Source organism: Hyaena hyaena, unplaced genomic scaffold (genome assembly GCF_003009895.1).
Source record: "Hyaena hyaena isolate Hyena2069 unplaced genomic scaffold, ASM300989v1 scaffold_137, whole genome shotgun sequence".
Classification (NCBI taxonomy): domain Eukaryota; kingdom Metazoa; phylum Chordata; class Mammalia; order Carnivora; family Hyaenidae; genus Hyaena; species Hyaena hyaena.
This window is the reverse complement of record NW_024080769.1, coordinates 2,870,422-2,883,540: the sequence shown is the minus strand read 5'-3', so window position 1 is coordinate 2,883,540 and position 13,119 is coordinate 2,870,422. Positions and strand designations below refer to the sequence as shown.

The following is a 13,119-nucleotide window of genomic DNA, read 5'->3' as shown; positions in this document are numbered from 1 at the left end:
CACACCGGAACGCCGTGGGACCTGCGCTTTCCCATTGGCGGAACCTTCCGCCAGCTTCAATCCGGTTCCGCCAACCACTCAGTCGGGCGGGGCCGTCCCTAGAAGTCACTTCCGCTCGACCCCGCCCCTCGTTCCCCTTTTGGCTCCTTCCGGCTTCAGGCCCCGCCCCATCCTTGTGGCCCCGCCCCGGCCCCGCCCCGGGCTCGCGGCCCCGGCCCCGCGGCGCCGCTTCCGGTGCGGGCCCCGCCCCGGCTGTGGCCCCCGGCTGCGGAGGAGTCCGAGACGCAGCTGCTGCGCCGGGGCCTCAGCGGCCGCTTTCACCCCGCTGCCGGACCCCGAGCGCTCCGCACAGGTAAGCCGCGTGCGGCCCGGCTCCCTCAGTCACGCGGGAGCGGGGGCTGTGGCAGGTGGAGGGACGCGAGGGGTGCGAGGGGAGGCAGGTGTGTGGGGGGAGACGCGAAGGCGCGGGCGGGCGGAGCGCGGGGGCCGCGGAGGCAAAGTGAGAGCGCTGGGAGGAGACCCGAGGCGCCCTGCAACCATTAGGGTGATTTGAGATAAAGAGATGGGAAGAGTAAGGGCCCCCCGGGAACTGAGGGCGACGATAGGTGGGGTTGGGGCGATCGAAGAAGAGCCAGCGGATTGGCTGGGAGGGCTTGGTAGAGGTAAAAGTGATAGGGCTGGATTGGGGGGCATAATGAAGGGGGGTGGGGGAACCAAGGGAAGGAGGTGTGGGGCGTGAAGGGGCCGGGGCCAGAGGGATCCGGCAACTAAGGTAGCGGGAATGGTAGGGGAGGCCGGGTTCAAAGCTGCAAGCGATCCGTTGCGCCGGGCTTGGTGGTCCGGGAACTTTAGGGGAAATGGGGGAGGGGGCCGTGTGAAGGGATGAACTGGCTTAGATTTCTGAGACACAAGTTTTCTAAATGCAGGCAGGTGGCATTGTTGTTTGGATCTTTCTGCTTAGGGACAGGGGGTCGACGGGCTCTTTGGGGGAGGGTGTGTGTATTGAGTTGTGGAACTGAGTCATTTCAGTCTTACTAAAGAGGCTGTGCGACACCTCCCCGTCTGCTGGGGACAGTATACTGAGAAGATGGTGCCACAGGACAAGAAGCAGTTATTCAGTGACTGGCAGGACTCAGTCGAGAAATTATTCCTCTTGTGATTGACTTAAATGATGATAAGGAAAATTAAAACGACCACCGAATTATTTGCTTTATTCTTTCGTTTATTTATTTTTTTTTTTTTTGACGCCAGTTGTTTTTTTCCTAAGTGAATACTTTTGCCAACTGGATTTAATGTGGGTGTAAATCTTTTCATGTTGTTACACTATAAAAAGGGCTAAAGCTGCAGGCGCAACTCACACTTTCTCAAGTGCCAAGAGAGGAAGTAAAGGCAGTAAGAGGCAAATTGGAATTTGAATCTTTCACAAAATACAAAAGGCAAAAGCAGTGCTTCTCAGATAAACGGGAAAATGAGAATTCTTATCTGCTTTTTTGGTCTAGCTTTAAAAATTGTACCTTTTCCCACTAACTCGTTAAAAAATTAGAAATTCAAAGAGTTTTTACTGCTAGGGATGTGATTACTTACTTCTCCATGAATTTTTGAAGATGCTGAAGGCATTTAGGTTTTTTTTAATCTTTATACTCAGCTCGAATACAGTGAAACAATGCAAATATCAAGTCCCAACCTGTGTACCAGCTTCTTTCATGTGACGACAACATTGTACTCCATGTTGAAAATCCTGTTCACCTAAAATTTGCCTGAGCATAGTAATCTATTCAATTATGGGGAGACATAACTCATATGAGGTTTGTGGGGGGTGGAGATCTGGAGAGGAGGAAGAGAAAGAGGGAGCTAGCGGAGAAGAGGGATGTGTTTGGAGACTGGTAAGAATGCTGATAAACCTGCCCCCTGAGTACTTATGGCCTGAAAGCCTTTTCTTTTTGGTATTTGTCATAGAATATCATAGTAGAAGTGAATCCAAAAGAAAAGGGTTGTGAAGAGATTTCCTTGGCCGCTTATAAAAAAAAAAAAAAAAGAAGCATTAACTTGTTGTTTGGACAATATTGATATCTGTTTCAATTTAATTAACTTTAAAATCTCCAGGGGAATTCCTCTACTGTTTGTTTTTTGAATGACCACTGCAATTTGAAACTCTTGCCTCCTTGCGTATTTCTTTCATGTTGTTGAAATTGGATTCTTTTTGAGGCCATAATGTACAGTTAACATGGCTCAGCCCCCTTGAGAAGCAGGCTGGCAATTTGATCTGGGAAATTTGAAAAGTCTAAACGTAAGAGCCGTTTGCTACGTTCTGCTTTTATACGAGAGAACTCATTCCGTCTGCTTGATTGCTCTGTGTTTAGCTTGGATGGTACTTTCTTTCTCCCATGGGCCTGGGAACGTAAACAGAGTTCTCTCAGGACCTTCTTTCCTTTATTCTTGTGGTTTCGTACTCACAGCCTTTGTGCAATGCAAACCCAGTTGCCTTTTCACTAATAAACTGGCTAATGTTCGATAATGTTCGAGAGAGAAAGATCAGAACACAGAAGTTCACAGGCTAGATATTGTCTGGATTTACTTCTTTTTAGATCCACGGTAGTCCACCACTGCTGAGATGCATCCCGTATTTCCTCTCTTAAATCCAGTTCTTCTTCACTCCATCCCTTCCCACCCCCCTCCCCCCAACTCCCCTATTCTCTTTTTTTAATTTTTATTTATTTTTAATTTTTTTAATGTTTATTTTTATTATTGAGAGACAGAGAGAGAAGAGCATGAGCATGGGAGGGACAGAGAGAGGGGGAGACACAGAATCCAAAGCAGGCTCCAGGCTCTGAGCTGTTAGCACAGAGCCTGATGCGAGGCTTGAACTCACGAGCGGTGAGATCATGACCTGAGCCGAAGTTGGACGCTCAACTGACTGAGCCACCCAGGCTCCTCGTTCCTCTTAAAACCCAGGCTTAGGAGTATATATTTAGTGTTCAGAACTCACACCCTTTACTGGAAAAAAGAAAGTCTTTTAATACCTGTTATACGTTCTTTCCCCCCTTGTTTCTCCTTCTTTGTGGTTTCTGTTAATCACTTAAGGTTCGGACCCAGTGTGCCCGCTGGGCTGTGCCCAGGTTCAGAGTCATGCCAATTGGTGGGTGAACCTTGAGGCAGTGATGGAGCCACTGCAGCAACAGAAGCAGCCACCGCCGCCTCCTCCACCGCCGCCCCCACCCCCACACCTGGCTCCGCTGCAGATGGACGCCAGAGAGAAGCAGGGACAGCAGATGAGGGAAGCCCCATTCTTATACACCCAGAAGCTGGTCACACAGCAGAGTCTCCTTTCTGCACCCCCTGGAAGGTCTTCTGGCAGCCCTGCCCTGGGCCCCCTGGCCAGAATTCCACCAGCCACAGCCACAGCCCGAGCGTTTGAACGGAGCAACGTGAACTCAGAGCCTGAGGAAGAGGAAGGGGGTCTGGAAGATGAGGAGGGGGATGATGAAGTTGCCGAGGTGGCTGAGAAAGAGGCCCAGGCTCCTTCAAAGTATTTTCATGTGCAGAAAGTAGTTCGCCAGGACCCCCGAGCGGCACCTGTTTCTGCCCTGCTTCCGGCACCCGGGCTTCCGCTGCGTGGACAGCAAGCAAAAGAAGACCATACCAAAGATGCTTGCAAGGCTCCACCTTCGGTCTCCACAGTGGGACAGCCGAGCTGGAATCTGGATGAGCAGCTCAAGCAGGTGAGTCTCTGTGGTACAGGGGGTCATTTGTTCCTCCTAAAGGCTGGCAGAGAGGGGTACCGCGGGGGCCAGGTCTCTGCCGGTCTATGCCTTCTCACCCCACTTCGGTGACCCAGCGGTCTCACTGTAAGTAGACTCTGAATTGTTTTTCTCATGCTTGTGTCTTTGAAATGGGCAAGTTACTCCTCATATAGTTTTGCGTTGGATGTGAAAGAATGTCAGTACAGTCTCTCTTTAGAAGGGAAGGATGAGGTTGCAACAGTGGTATGAAGGTCATCTAAAAATGCGACGCGTGACTCTCATTACAGTTTTTGTACTTTAGGAAAAGAACAATAATCTTGCCTAAGACCGTTTCTTAGCCCCAGGCTAACCCAGGATCATACTCTTTAAGGACAGTTTTGTTGTTTTTGCAGTTCAGTACCGCTGAGAAGAAACACTTCTGTTTTGTATGTTTTCCAACAAAGAGTATTGTAGACACGATTTTGTTTCACCCTTACACCACCCCCTTTGAAACAGGAAGAGGTAGACCTCAAAATTCCAATTTTAGCCAAGGTAAGCTGAAGTGATTTTCAAGGGGTGTTTGAGACAGGGGTAGGGGCAGAGAGGGAGAGAGAGAGAACCCCAAGTAGGCTCCACGCTCAGCACAGAGCTGGACATGGGGCTTGATCTCACAACCGCAAGATCATGACTTGAGCCGAAATCAAGAGTCAGACACTTAACCGTCTGAACCACCCAGGTGCCCCAAGCGCAAGTGATCTTCAAACATGACTGAGCACCACAGTCATCCTGTAAGCTTTAAAAAATACAGTTCCCAGGGTCTTAAAGAATTATATTTGGGAGGACGTCTGGGTGGCCGAGTCAGTTAAGTGTCTGACTCTTGATTTTGGCTCAGGTCACGCATGGTCTCACGGTTTGTGAATTCCAGCCCTGAGTCGGGCGCTGTGCTGGCAGCGCAGAGCCTGCTTGGGATTTTCTGCTCCTTTTCTCTCCTCGTTCTCTGCCTCTCCCCCTGCTTGCCTGCACTCCCTCTGTCTTTCAAAATAAATAAACATTAAAAATAAAAAGGAACTCTCTTTGGGTAAAGCCTAAGGAATCTGTGTTCTCAGCCAAGCCTTTAACTTCTAATTCCTCTTCTCTTCCTGACCTACAGTGCAGTTTTTCCTCACCCCCAGAAAGGGAGTGTTGATGGATCGTTCCAGGTTCAGTGACTTGTTGGTGCTTAGACAGGGAGTTCGTCGTGATCAAAGCCAGTAATATCTGGGTACTCCCCACAAGTGCATGCTCTTCATGTGGCCCCGTGGTGCTCTTTGGAAATGAGTTATAAAGAGCTGTGGGGGTTCACAGGGCAACTGAGAAGTCCCGTAAGAAAGGGCCTTTGGAACCTGAGAAATCGGCGGCTTTGAACCAGGGAGCCCTGTATAGCTGGTCTGCGCTTTACCACAGCAGTGTCTCAGTAGATTCCAGAGCCTGCAAGGTGGGGTTCAGTTCCACTTGTTACCCCTGTGATCCTTTAGTAGGGCTCTCAGTCTGTGAGCCTGTGTCCTTTCATCTGTGCAGTGCAAGCAGGCATACCTCCTGAGGGCGGTGTGAGGATGGACTGAGCCAGCTAGTCGGAGGGCTCTGGGCGCTCGCCTGCCCACGGAGCGCCACCCCCCACCGCAGCCACCGGGGGCCCTGGAGCAGGCAAGAGGTCCAGGTGCCCCAGGTGTTCCCTCAGATCCCCGGGAGGGAGGGAGTGGCGGGGGCCGGGCTGGGGCTCAGAGAGTCCCCGCTTCCAGGACAGCAGCCAGGTGGCCGCCAGCCCAGACCCACCTCCTGGCCAATCGCTTTGGTTTAGCAAAACAGCTGTGAGCCGCCGCAGCCCCCGCGCGGCCTGGCTGCTGGCAGAGTTCCCTGCCGGCCGCTGACTCCCGCTGACTCAGCTCGAGCCGGCAGCCCGCCCTGCCTGCACTGGGAAAGTGCAGGCCCGAGGCGGCGGGGCTGCCCCTGCCTTGGCAGCTGGCCAGCCCCTGCGTGTGTGCGGTCGTTCCTAGAAAGTGCAGCCGCGTGCGAGGAACAAGTGGAGCTCCAGAGCCTGTCTGTCTTCAGGAAGTGTAGCAGGTGTTGAGGTCAAGCCATTAGAGCTTTGAAAAAAGAGACTCTTCCGAGCCAGCGTGTGCACACACACACGGATGCCCGGTGGCAGGCACCCGGCGCCGTGCTCTGGGCGGGGCGGCCCCAAGCCCACACAGCTCAGTGCTCGGGGTCTGGCTATTGGTCTCGAAACCCTTTTGAGTTCATTTGAAGTTTCTGAGACATCCGCACTAATTATGGACTGCCTGGCAGAGAGCACCTGCCAGAATGTTTTACAAACGGCAGTATAGCCAAGGCCTAATGTCGCACCCTGAATTTCCCGTCCCTTCCCCTTGGAGTTGGAGACCAAGAACTGGCGAGGGAAAAGCTCAGATGCACACCTTTTCCTTTCGAGTTTAATTTTAGAAAATTGCTTCGGTCTGTGCCCTCCTCCTCTGTCTAATCCTGCCTTTAAATACATCTTTTTTTAAGATTTATTTATTTTTGAGAGAGACAGGGTATGAGTAGGGGAGGGAGAGAGAGAGAGGGAGCATCCGAAGAGAGGGAGAATCCGAAGCAGGCTCCAGGACTTGAGCTCACAAACAGCCAAGATCATGCCCTGAGCCGAAGTCGGATGCTTAACCTACTGAGCCACCTGGGGGCTCCTATTCTTGCCTTTAAAGAAGTAAATAATGTGCTTGGGATTGAAAAAACTTTTTAAAAAAGTTTTGCTTAGAACAGGAGTGCTGAAAAACTATCCTTGAGGAGAGCCTGTAGGAGCCATCACAGAGCATGAAACTAGCTTCTTTATTGTTCAGTCTTCTGTTTCTGATGTAGTTTACTTGTAGAGAGCAGGAATTGGGCATCCCCTGCTCCAGCAGCAGTTACAGAGATGTTCTACAGGTAACACAAAATGATCTTATTATTAATGCGTTGCAGTAGCCATTTTGTTCTTTTACACAACAGACTTTTACTTCTTTGGGGGGACGGACTGAGCTCCATGGACTCCATGTCCCTCTCAGGACGCTCACAGTCTAAGCAGAGGCCGTGTTGAAACCTCTGGGAGGTCTGGGTCTTGGGTGGCAGTAATTTCACTCTGTCCTAAGTCAGCCAGAGCCCAGCTGCCCAGTCTTAGCGAGGCTGCAGATACTTTAAAGCGAGGTTTTGTTTCAGACATTCACACCCGAAGGTAAAAAAGTTAATTTTGACAACAGCATAGCTAGCACAGCTTGGGAAACCAGCAGGAGCACGCAAGTCTCTTACAAGACTTTGGGGGCTTGGGCTGGCAGGCATCTTGCAGGCCAAAAGCAGAATTTAAAAAGCCCGAGGACTCCACAGATTATCTTTTGTTCTATAGTCCCTTTCTTAGAACATGTGAAGTCAAAATAATTTAATGGATTCTCCTTAAAGAAACTCTTAGAAAAGAATTGCTTCTTAAGGCCTGGATCGTTAGACAGATGTAGTTTTCTCTGACCCCGGAGTGATGGGAAGATGGATAATGCCATTGAACCAAGCATTCTAAAGCCCATCAGATTTCAACGAGCAGAGTAAATAATTGTAAAACAAGGCAGCAGACAAAGAGCTGAGTGTCCCTTCTCTCAAGGGAGATCAGTAGAGCCCTGTCAGCATACAACCAAGTGGGGGCTGTTGCTGGCCTATTAGGGGTGGTCTGTCCTCCTGGGAAGAGGGTAGTTCAGGCAATACAGGCTTTGTCTGTCTTGAGCCTGTTAGTGGAGCCAGGAGTTTTCCAGAAGAGTGTAGACTCCCTCCCAGAGAATAGAAAGATGAGCAATGGCTTGATAGGCGTGGGGGAGCCGAAGTGTATGGGTCTGATTTTCGGCCTCCTTTGGCGGTAACCCCGGTTACCAGTGTGGGAAGGACGAAGGATGGCTGAGTGCTTGGTCTCCAGAATCTGTTACTAAGAGTTCCTTTAAGTAGTAAGGAGCCATTTCTTGGGCTAGGCCTCTTTTTCTCAGGACATGCCTGCATGTCTTTGGAACATTTGATGTTTTTTGTAAAGACTGTGCAAACTCTTGCCTGAAAAACAAATAAGGTCATAAGCTTTCCTCACTTTCTTGGTAGGTCTGTCTTGTGTGCCCTTAGCTTCTGCCATCACAGTGGAATCCAACCAGTGGTTCTGAATTGAGGTCAGTCTTCCCCTACCCCGCTCCCAGAGGTTGTTGGGCATCAGGAGACATGTTTTGGTTGTCGGGACTGGGGTGGGGGAGATGTGCTACTGGCATATAGGGAGTAGGGGCCCTACTGCTAAACATCCCGTACTGCACACAGCGAAGAATTACCTGGTCCCAAATGTCACTGGTACCATATTGAGAAACCCTGCTTTATGGTGTGTGATTGGAAACAATGTACGCAGAGCCTTCCTCAGACGCCACCCTACACCCTGTTTCTTTGTGTTTTGGTCTTGGTCACTGAAGAGTTTGTCAACCTAAAGTTTTTGTCACTTCTACTTGCCATATCTGTGTTGAGTTCATGTCTTTCCCCATAGTCACCTGGGTGGCCAAACTGTCACTTAGGAGAGGATTGAGACCTAGAACTTGTACTGTCTGGTTTGTTTCTACCAGGGGGCTTCCAGCCTAGCGTTCCATGATGTCTAAAAATGTCTGTGGTGATTTGTGAGACAGCTTGGTTGCCCTTTTGTACATTAACCCCAAAAGGGTAAGGCATATGTACTGAGCAAACTTGTTCATTCGTAGCAGATTTAATTAGTAAATGAGCATTGGTTTTAGAGACAGAAGATGTGGCTTTAGATCCTAGCTTCACTGCTTGCTTGGGACAGGTGTCCTAGCCTCTCGCTCTGAACCTGTACACACATGTGTCTGTCCCACAGGATGGTAATCCTCTCCCACCGTGTTCAGTGAGCAGTTGTACAGATATTACCAAGGTGGGCAAAGATTAGACATGTGAAAGATCTTTGTAAAATTTATACCATCATACAAGGGTTGGGTCAGATTGTCATTAGCACCGAGATGCCTTTTGAAGTTTTTGCTACCCATGTAAGTAAAATGCTCCATGAATCTTAGATACTGCTCTACAACAATTCCTTTTCAAGTTTCCTAGAGTTGTAGCCAAACTACAGTGTTCTGGAGTTCTCTGAAACATTTCAGGATAATGTCCTCTGAAACCATTGCACTTTTTTTTTTAATCAGCACCTTTAAAAAACCTCGTATTTTCTCTTCGTTGAGAAACCATTGCACTTTTGAAGCTGCTTCTTTCTACATTAAAATAGGGATACATGAGGGGCGCCTGAGTAGCTCAGTCAGTTAAGCATCCAGCTCTTGATCTCAGGGTCGTGAGTTTGGGTCCCACATTGGGCTCCACATTGGGCAGGGACACTACTTAAGAAAAATTGGGATATGTGCATATTTCTTCTTTAGGTAGAACTAAGCTTTATTTATGTTGAATTCTTATAAATCCACGGTAACGACTTAAGTTAGCTCCTTACTGTTCTTCCCCACCAGTGTGTTTACCCTCCACATGTGTCTGAGATCCTGTCCCCTTCTAATTCTCAGGGACTTGCTCCATCAGAAAAAGGACTGTTTCTTTGGACTCGCTGACTTCTGAAGCCTTTTTCCACATTCACACGTGTTCTGCTATCTCCCAAATTTAAAAACAACAATGACAAAAAGCTCCTTTAATCAATAAATCTGAGTCCTTTGTTACAAAGGAATGAGGATTACTTTTTAAAACCCTCCCTTGACCACACATCTCCTTCCAGCTTAGTCCTTGTCTCCCCTCCCCATGACATAGCTGCTCAGAAGACTTGTTGGCACTCCCCATCTTCACTTTGTCACGTCCTGCTCACCCCTCAGCGCACTTCAGTCTGGACTCTGTCTCTTCCACGTTCCTGAAGTTCCTCTTGGGAAGTCCTCCCGGTGACCGCCATGTTGCTAAGCCCAGCCTACCCTCACCTCACTTGATTTCTCGGTGATTCCAAATACAGTGGACCCCTCTCCTTGAAGCATTCTCTTCCTTTGCTTTCATACCCCCTCCATTGCCTTATTTTCCTTTCTCTTCTGTCTGACTGCTAGAGCCCCAAGTTCCCCAGGTCTTGGGCTTAAGCCTTCTCTATATGCTCCCCTGGGCAATTTTTTTTCCACTCTCATGGTTTTAAATACTGTTCACAAGCTATTGACTCCAGTATGCATTGTTGGAGCCCTTTTTTCCATTCTGAGCTTAATCGCTGAGCCCCAACTACGTTTCTGAAATGTCCACCTAGGTGTTTTATCGGCATCTCTTGCTTTCCAACCTACTCCCCTGTAATTACTGCCTCCTTTATTTTTCCTTCTGTGTAAGTGAAATTTTTCTCCACTCGGTCTTCATGTCAGAAACCTCACAGTTGGGGCACCTGGGTGGCTCAGTTGGTTAAGCGTCCAACTTCGGCTCAGGTCATGATCTCACAGTTCATGGGTTCGAGCCCTGCATTTGGCTCTGTGCTGACAGTTAACTCAGAGCCTGGAGCCTGTTTCAGATTCTGTGTCTCCCTCTCTCTCTGACCCTCCCCTTCTCATGCTGTCTCCTTCTCTCAGAAATAAATAAAACATTGAAAAAAATTAAAAACAAAAAACCTCACAGTTGACCATCTCTCATACCTCCTACTCTGTCACTCCATCTGATGTCTAGTCTAGCATCAAGTCTTATCAGTTCTCCCAATGAAGTGTCTAGAACTGTGTCCCTTCTCTCCTTCCTATCACCTACCTGATCCGGGCAGCCTACCTGCTGCTGGAGCTATCAACAAGTTTCTCTGTCTTCTCTCACCCATTCTAATCCATTCTATACACAGCATCTAGAATGATCTTCTAAAAGATAAATCCAATTATGTCACTCCGCTAATGCCATCCAAGTATGGTGTCAGTTGCTCCAGTTGTAAAAGCCAAAATCTGCATAATCTGATCCCTGCCTGTTTGTCCAGCCTTCTGGAATCTCCTGACCTTTTTTTGTGAATTTTTTGTGAATCTCCTGACCTATCACTTTATTCCAACCACCCTGGCCTTTCTTTTCATATGTTAGTCTTTCCACCTAGAATATTCTTTTAGACTAACTCCTATCCAGCCTTCAGTTCTCACCTTAAACATCTCTTTATCAGAGGCACTGTCTTCACCTTTGGTGGAGATCAGGTTATATTGCTATCATTGAACATTATACTTTTATATTTGTGGGGTTACTCTGTTTGCTATCTGATTCCTATACTAGATGCAACCTCTAAAAGGACAGGGATCATATCTGTTTTGCTTATCACTGTGTCCCAGTACCTAGCAGAGTGAAAGCAGATAATAGGTGCTGAATAAATATTTGTGTCTTCCACTGCCTTTTAGTTTGCCCTGTTTTTCTTTTTTTAATATGGGTAGCACCATTTCATTTTTTTTTAGAGCAGTCTTAGGTTCATAGCAAAGTTGAGCAGAAGGTACAGTGATTTCCCATATGGCCCCTGCCCCAACCTACGCACAGCCTCTCCCACTATCAAAATCCCCCACTAGAGTGGTACATCTCCTGCAGTCGATGAACCTATATTGACACATCATTATCACCCGAAGTCTGTGATTACATAGGGTTCACTCTTAGTGGTGTACATTCTATGGGTTTTGACAAATGTATACTGACATATCTTCCATTGTGGTATCCTACAGAGTGGTTTCACTGCCTTAAAAATCTTCTGTATTCCACCTGTTCATCCCTCCTTCCCTGGCAACCACTGATTTTTTTTTTTTAATTGTCTCCATAGGTTTACCTTCTTTAGAATATCATATAGTTGGGGGCTCCTGGATGGCTCAGTTGGTTAAATGTCCGAATTGGGGCTAGGTCATGATCTCATGGTTTGTGAGTTTGAGCCCAAGTTGGGCTCTGTGCTGACGGTAAGGAGCCTGGAACCTGCTTTGGATTCTGTGTCTCCCTCTCTTTCTCTGCCCCTCCCTGCTCATACTCTGTCTCTCTCTCAAAAAATAAATAAATAAATAAATAAATAAATAAAACATTAAAAAAATTTCAGAATATCATGTAGTTGGAATCATAACAGCATGTAGCCTCTTGAGATTGGCTTCTTTCACTTAATAATGTGCATCTAAGATTCCTGCATGTCTTTACATGGCTCGATAACTCATTTCTTTTTAGCACTGAATAATATTCCATTGTCTGGATGTGCCACAGTTCATCCATTCACCTCTTGAAGGATATCTTGGTTGCTTTGGCAAGTATGAATGAAGCTGCTGTAAACATCTGTGTACAGGTTTTTTTGTAAATGTAAGTTTTCAGCTCATTTGGGTAAATACCAAGGAGCACAACTGCTAGATTGTATGTTAAGAATATGATTAGTCTTGTAGGAAACTGCCAGACTGTCTTCCAAAGTGGCTGTATCATTTTGCATTCCCACCACCAACGAATGAAGTTTCTGTTACTCCACATCCTTGCCAGCATTTCGTGGTGGTAGTGTTTGCTATTTTGGCCTTTTTTTTTTAATTGAAATTTTCATTGGGATAATTGCAGATTAACATGCCAGTATAAAAAATGACTTAGAGAGATCTCTGTACATGTTGCCTAATTTCCCCCGGTGGTAACATTTTATAAAACTATAGTATTCTATCACAACCTAAATATTGACTGTGATATTATCCACTGATCTTAGATTTTCCAAATTTTACTTGTACTCTGTATGTGTGTCTCATTTTTTTAAATAAGTTTATTTAATTTTGAGAGAGAGAGAGAAAGTGAGGGAGGGGCAGAGAGAGAGGGAGACAGAGAATCCCAACCAGGCTCCACGCTGTCAGTGCAGCGTTCCATGTGGGGCTTGATCTCACAAACTGTGAGATCATGACCTGAGCTGAAATTAAGAGTCAGGACACTTAACTGATGGAGGCGCCCACGTGCCCCTGAGTCTATTTTGTTTTTAGGCTTATTTAATTTTATGTTTAATATAGCTTCTGAAATTCTTGTTACTTAATAAATGCATTTAAAGTTGTAGATTTCTCTCAAGGTTGCACTTTTGGCTATCCCACAAATGTTGCTGTGTCGTGTTTTCACTGGTTAGTACTAAACATTTCATGATTTCAGTTGTGATTTCTTCTTTAACCCCTGAGTTGTTCAGAAGTATTTTTTAGTTTCCAAATATGTGGGTTTTTAAAAAACGTAGGTTTTTTTTTTTTTTTTTAAGATACTAATTTATAGCTTAAGAATGCTACACATCCAACGTGGGGCTTGAACTCACAATCCTGAGATCAAGAGTTGCATGCTCTCCTGACTGAGCCAGCCAGGAGCCCTCTAATTTAGCTTGTAGTTAAGTTCTGGCCATGGTGGTTAGAGAACTGGTATGATACCAATTTTCTGGAATTTTTTATGA

The 13,119-nt window shown here is 47.1% G+C and overlaps 1 protein-coding gene across 2 annotated transcripts in view; it reads left to right on the top strand.

Moving 5' to 3' along the window:
- Window positions 1–251: 251 nt before the first annotated feature.
- Window positions 252–13,119, top strand: part of ARID3B (AT-rich interaction domain 3B) — a 57,140-nt gene continuing 44,272 nt past the window's right edge. For both annotated transcript variants that reach the window (XM_039238181.1, XM_039238180.1), the window contains exons 1-2: window positions 252–352; window positions 3,082–3,719. In XM_039238181.1, coding sequence (XP_039094112.1) covers window positions 3,159–3,719 — 561 coding nt within the window. In that variant the 5' untranslated portion in view covers window positions 252–352; window positions 3,082–3,158. The remainder of the gene's footprint in view (window positions 353–3,081; window positions 3,720–13,119) is intronic.